This window comes from Piliocolobus tephrosceles, chromosome 7, assembly GCF_002776525.5.
Source record: "Piliocolobus tephrosceles isolate RC106 chromosome 7, ASM277652v3, whole genome shotgun sequence".
NCBI lineage: Eukaryota > Metazoa > Chordata > Mammalia > Primates > Cercopithecidae > Piliocolobus > Piliocolobus tephrosceles.
The window spans coordinates 143766419-143773213 of record NC_045440.1 but is presented as its reverse complement, the minus strand read 5'-3'; the positions used below and the strand labels follow the sequence as shown (position 1 = coordinate 143773213).

General features: G+C 50.1%; 1 protein-coding gene across 1 annotated transcript in view; it reads left to right on the top strand.

Annotated features, from left to right (window-relative positions):
- Positions 1-6795, top strand: part of TRAPPC9 (trafficking protein particle complex 9) — a 697716-nt gene that overhangs the window by 150120 nt on the left and 540801 nt on the right. Inside the window, exons 12-14 of the mRNA XM_026454561.1 lie at positions 850-935; positions 4091-4279; positions 4894-4951. Coding sequence (XP_026310346.1) covers positions 850-935; positions 4091-4279; positions 4894-4951 — 333 coding nt within the window. The remainder of the gene's footprint in view (positions 1-849; positions 936-4090; positions 4280-4893; positions 4952-6795) is intronic.

The following is a 6795-nucleotide window of genomic DNA, read 5'->3' as shown; positions in this document are numbered from 1 at the left end:
GCTGTCTGCTGGTGCTGCTCTCAGCTCCCCGCTGTCTGCTGGTGCTGCTCTCAGTTCCCCGCTGTCTGCTGGTGCTGCTGTCAGCTCCTAGAGACTGCTCTTGGGCCCTTGCCGTGTGGTCCCCTCCACAGGCCCTCTAGGAAAGGCCATGGTCTCCTGTGAGGTCTCACCTGATTAGAACAAGTCCATCCAGGACAACCTTCCTTTTGATTAACTCGGAGTCAACTGATCCCAATCACATCTGTAAAATCTTTCCACCTTTGTTTTACAATACAGCCTAATCATCATATTCACACTGGAAGTGGGGATTACACCGTGCATGCACACCAGGTTGTGCACACCAAGGCGGGGGTTTTGGAGGTCATCAGAATTCTGCCCCTGCACAGGTACTGAACTGCAGTAGACCTGGGAGTGGGTGGGGAGGAGAAGCCCCCCTGCCCCCCCACAATCTTAGGGGAATAGAGCAAATCACACTCCGTATTACTCACAAGTGACCCCAGTGCCATCTTCCTGTGTTGCCAGCCTCTGGGCCCCGTGAAGCGCGGTGTGCCTTATGGCTCTGTACCAAGAACAGTGCCATCTGGACAGATGCTGGCATGAATACAGCCTGCTGAAGGTGGCGACAAGCACCATTCATGTGGCATCAAAGCGCTAGTGACGGCTGCCTTGCTTTGTTTCAGAGAAAGCCGGTGGAAAAAACAGCTTGACTCACCCATCTCAAGATGATCATAGAGCCTGCTGCCTCGTTGAGAATATAAATTGCCAGAGGAATAGTTGGAAACCATGTGGAAAGTGAAAAAATGCCAACGAATACATGGATTTGTTGACGTGTGTGTGTGTATTTTCTAGATTTCCAGTGGGTTCAAGGAGATGTGTGTGAAGTTCAGCTGATGGTGTACAACCCGATGCCGTTTGAACTTCGGGTTGAAAACATGGTATGTATCACCCATCATTTGATGTTTTTGGGCTAACACACAAACTTCTCATTAAAGCAGGTTTTTACTTAATGTCTGAGGCACACATCTTATGATATGTGTCTCTTTTTGTGTTTGTTTTGTCAAAGCATGTAAGCTTATTGTGAATGAAGACCGTGTTTTGTTATTCCTGTGTCTTTAGGCTTGATTCTCAATACATATTTGAACCTACAAAGAAACCTCTGATTTGAACACACACTGAGCTTAGTGGATTGGGTATAAGGTGTGACATAATCATTTTGAAGCTTACATGAGATGAGTTGAGGTTGCAAAGTCCACGTTATGCCTGCTACTCAATGATATCAGCATTATTTTATCGCTGCAAGATGATAAGATGATCAAGGCCCTGGGGAAGAACAAGCTCCGGAGTGGGAGGATAAATGACCACACCACCATCATCAGCTTTCTCTTGTTTTGAAATCCTGATATCCCGTTTCTATGCTTTGTGTAGGGTGTGAAAGCTTCACTTTGTAATCTCTTCTGTTGGAAATGCTTACCCAGTTCTCTAGTCAGGGGGAAGGAGATTTGTACTGGCCCTCTAACCTGATTCTGTGTTTTCAGAACAGACCCTCCCCATGCCAATGTAGGTTCCGTCCCTCGAGTCTTCTCTGCATTGCTGTGTGGTGCTGCTGTGTAACTTTTCAGCTGCACGCAAAGGATGGCGCTGCGAGAGTGGACGTTGTCTTTTAGAGTTTTATGACTGGTGTTCAGGGTAAGAGGCAGGCTCTTCATGCAGGTATTTCGCTGAGTGCTCTTGCCACGCGTCAGGCCCCAGGCAAGGCCCTGAGGGGACAGAGATGGTCAGGCCCTGGTCCCTGCTGCGACTGTGATCGAGGCTCTGTTGGCGTGCACGAGGTGTTGCAGGTCTGATGTGGAGGAGAGTCTGCCTGACCCTGGAGAGTCAGGGAAGGGTTCCTGGGACAGATGTGACAGTCTGGCCGTGAGTACAGGCTGAGTTGCAGCTTGCAACTCCTGGAAGCTCCTGGAGGCTCAGCTGGATGTTCAGCTTGTAGTCTTGAGGTGCACTTGGGAGGAGTGCTTCTCCTCCTATTGGGTGAGGAATGACCTGCAGTAGGATTTGGCTCAGGCCTTTCCTGTGGCTTTCTGTCTCAGCCTTAGTAGGGAGAAGCAGTTTAGAGAATTTTCCCCGAAGTGGTTAAAGTATCAAATGCCTGCTGCTCTTTCTTACACATTTTTTTTTTTTTTTGGTCTTAAAATGTAGCTTTCATTTTTATCTGGTTTAAAAACAATATGTGCTTATTATAACAAATGAGGAAGAGCAGGGAATAAAATAAAAAGCACCACATGGAGATAGCCCACAACTCATGGGCAAAGTTTTAAAAATTAAATTAGGAAGTATTTTAAACATACCAAATGTTACAGGGAATACTACACACGCGCATATCCACCATTCACATTTAAAAAATGTTCACAGTTGGCCATATTGCTTTCGCTATTTTCAAAGGAAATAAATGCCAATATATTTGCCTAGAGACAATTGGCTCCTTGGCTTCCACCCTTGCCTGCTACATCTGTTCCACACATAGATCATTTCACACCTTGGCTCCAAGTCCAGGCACTAAGTGTACTCACTGCCGAGAGAGTGGCTTTGCTTCTGGGTGCTTTCTGTAGACAGAGTTAGGAAAAGTCTGTATGCATATACACATACATGAGAACGCACATATATATCTGAGCCCATATGCCTACATATATGTACACATGTGTATATCCCTGCGTCTGCACCACAGACATGCATGTAGCATCTGCCCTTGCTTTCCAGCACTTCTCCAGAGGGTGCTTGCCTTCCTGCATCCATGTGTGTCATTTCTTCCCGAGTGAGACTCGGGCTCCCAACATCAGCACATCTACTCAGATGCTCAGTCCTGTCCTATCTGAGATAGTTGCAGGGTAGCTTTGACCATACCGTTGCAGAAAACCAACCCGCTAAGAATCCAGGATTTCCTCCTTCGCCCAGGGCTTCTTTATCTCCGCAGTGTTCTGTAACTGTTGTGAAACCTTGCCGTCATTTGTTCGGTTTATTCTAATATAGTTGATGGTTTTGATCGCTTGTTAATGATATTTTCCCCAATTGTTTATTGCTAAACAATAGAAATAACTTTTTTTTTTTTTCTGACTGTATCACTTTGCTAAATGTACTAGAAAGTTCAAGTTTCATTGTAGATTCCATAGTGTTTTCTATGACCCTGGTTTTGTTTCCTGTGAGTAATTGCCTTTGTGCCTTTTCTTCCTTTTTCTTGCTTTAGTGCCCTGAGTAGGACCTCTATTTCAATGCTGAGAAGTCCTGAGGGCCGACATACCTGCATTGCTTCCAATCATGGGCCACCGTCTTGAGGCCAGGGAATCTGCCTGTCTTGTTCACTAGCAAGCTTAGTGCCTGTGCTAGCAAGCTTAGCACATACTGAAATAAGTTGATAACTCATAGATGTACGGCAGGGATATTAACTCGTGGCATATTTCCACATGGTATCGATTGATTGATTGAGATAGAGTCTCACTCTGTCCCCCACGCTGGAGTGCAGTGGTGTGAGCATTGCAACCTCAGCCTCCTGGGCTCGGGTGATCATCCCACGTCAGTCTCCCAAGTAGCTGGGGCCACAGGTGCGTGCCACCTTCCCCGGCTAATTTTAAATTTTTTTGTAGAGATGGGGTCTCACTATGTTGCCCAGGTTGGTCTTGAACTCCTGGGCTCAAGTGTTCTTTCCACCTTGGCCTCCCAAGTGTTGGGATTACAGGTGTGAGCCACCATGCCCAGTCATGTTTTTATTTGTTTTTGTTTATAAATGAAATATTTTCTCTTTGTGTTCACATTCCCATTTGGTAAAATGATAAAACAAATATCAAACATACCGCAAACAGGGCTAAAACCAAGTGGATCTGTGGTTTATCGCCTGAGCACCCGCCGTGACTACCGTGTTTAGGTGGTTTTGCGTTACACTGTTCGCTGTCTCTGAAGTTCTCTGTGGGTTTCTATAAAGACTGTTGGTCATTTTCTTCCAGCAGTTCCAGATGTGCCATAGCCGTGTCTTAAGGCGCATTTGGAACTGAGCACACAGTGGGTTTGGTCCGGGCTTACGATGCCGCGTGGCTCGTTTTAGGGGCTGCTCACCAGCGGAGTGGAGTTTGAGTCTCTCCCTGCGGCGCTTTCTCTTCCGGCTGAATCTGGTCTGTACCCAGTGACGCTCGTCGGGGTCCCGCAGACGACTGGAACGATCACTGTGAACGGTAAGGAGAGTCCCTTCATGGTTCCCGCTCAGCAGGGTCTGCTGCACCCTTGCATGGCCTCCGTGAGGTCCAGAGCCCATCGCCCGTCCTGCCAGTCCTAACCAGTTAGAAGGTAATGAAGACCGTGTTTCTTCAGGAAGCATGGAAAGAACCTGTTCGTGAGGTGCAGGATGTGTGGTGGTGGGAGGGGTCCTTCCTGTGCTCTGACCCTACTGCCCACGCCCTTCCTCCCTCTGCTTGGTCTCCCTCCAGTGAGCCTTCCTTCTTCCTGCTCCTTCTCACTGGAACTCCTCAGAGGGTGTCTACACACGCTGAAGCTCCGCCTCTGCAGGGGGCCTTTAACCCTCTGCATCCTGGACTCAGCCCTTTTCACTTCACCAAAACTCCTGTCACAAGCAGTATTTTTTTGGGCTAAATCTAGGGCCTACTTTTCAGTTTTTTTCCCCTAAATTCGCTCCTCAGTGTCCTTTGAGTCCCTGGCTGACCCTCCACTAGGCATGCCCTCTCCTCTGGCTGCTGTGAGCCTGCCCCTCCGGCTCCCTGGCCTTTCTATTTGGGTCTCTCTTGTCTTCTGCAGCCCACCCCTCTCAGCCAGGCCTTCCTCACACCCCACTTCTTTCCTTCCCCACCCCTCATCCTGTGTTCCCTGGCCCTGTTAACTCTTTCTCTTCCACAGGCTACCTTAGGTGAGCCCATCAGTGCCCTTGACCTTCCTGTCTTCCAGTTCCTCCAATGTGCAGATGATTTCCTGGGCTGGGCTTCTTCCCAGCCTGCACCTCCAGCCCTTCCCAGCTGGCTCCTGGGCACCTCTCATACAATAGGTGCAAACCAGAACTCCCTGCCTCGCCTCCCCAGAGCTGCCCCTGCCCCCGTCAAGCCTCCATCTCAGCGCAGGCATCCCCATCAGCCATGTGCCCTAGTGGGTTCCTGGGCACCATCCTTGACCCTCGCTGTCTGTCACAGCACCCCCACGTCCCCTCCCTCAGTGCTTCCTGAGAACTGCCACTTCTGTCCACCGCCACTGCCCCTTCCTGTCTTGCAGATCGTAACTCTTCTAGGGTTTGTCAGAAAAGCATTGGGACTGGTGTTTTTGCCCTGGTCTTGCTTGCTAATAGACCCACTTCCCATCTGTGGCCCAGCAGTTTTCCTAGCGCGAATCTGCTCCTGACATCTCTCAACTGGGAGCCTCGCAGCTGTCGCCAGGCCCTTGTTATCAAGGCCCGGTCTTTAAGCGTTGCTTTGGAGCCCACTGTGGTCTGGCGCCTGCTGGCCTCCGCAACCTCCTGTCTGCCCCTCTGCTCCTACTTCAGTCTCCGAAGACTCTTTAGTTCTGGCAGTTTTCCAGGCTTTCTGAGGCTTTACCTGTGCCGCATTGAGCGTTTATCACCCTGGTTGGCTCCTGGGCTTCCCTCAGGCCTCAGCACAGGCTTCCCTTCCTCCAGGAGCCTTCCTCGGTGTGTGCTCGCTGGTCTAGGCCCCTGGTCGGTGGTCTCCTTCTGACTCTGTGCGATAGATTCCTTGCTGGCCCTGTGTGTCTGGCTCAGCTGCAGCTCCATGCCTAGTGTGGAGCCTGGCACACAGTAGGTCTTCAGTATGTGTTTGTTGGCTGGAAGAGCAAACATTTGCTGGAAGGGTGCTCCCTACGGGTGAGTGAGGCAGGTGTCATTGTAGGTGAGGGTGTGCTGCCCCAAGTGGGAAGATGGAGTGGAGTGGCCGTGGGAGCACTGGGCATGACTCTGGGCATGGACCCGGTGGGGAGAGTGGGTTGGTCAGCGACCCTGAGGCTTGAGGGCTAACTAGGAACTATTCAAATGAATGGGGCTGGGCTGTGGGGGGAGTACACAGAGGGCAGAAAGAGAGTTCCAGGCAGAAAGAACAACGTGGTGGTAAGAGAGAACACAGTGCATTTGGGGAACCTGGGGATAGTCAGAGTGGGTGGTCCAGGCCAGGGTGGCAGGGATGAGACAGGCTGGAAGGGAGGCAGAATGCCGACCTGGGATCTTACACACTGTGCCAAAGGATGCCGGCTTTCTCCGGAGGGCAGTGGGGCTGCTGTATTCTTTGAAGAGAGATGTGGTCAGTTGGGCCGTTCAGAGCCATCCTCAGGATCCAGGACCCCTGTTGAGATGGGAAGGACTGGAGGCAGGGACACCAGTGATCAAGCTTCAGTGATGACCCAGGAAGAAAGGGACAGAGGTAGGACCATAGCCATGGCCTGGCAGTGGAGCATAGGAGATATGAATAGATGAGAGAGGAGTAATGAGGAGTGAAGGGCTTGATTCTGAATAACACGTAACCCATAGCTAGTATGTTCACAGATGAGGAGTCAGAGCCTTAGTCACACAGTTCTTAGTTGTTTATCCTGGGTCCACACTAGGGAGTGTCCGTTTTTGGCCCGCTTTGGGAACGAAGTCGAAAGGACTGACCTCGTATTATCAGACATTGTCATCAGACTTTTGGGTTTATATGGCAGTTATTTTAAGCAATGGGTAAGGAAAGGAAAACGGTTTAAATTAAGAATTGCAAAACAGGCCGGGCGCGGTGGCTCAAGCCTGTAATCCCAGCACTTTGGGAGGCC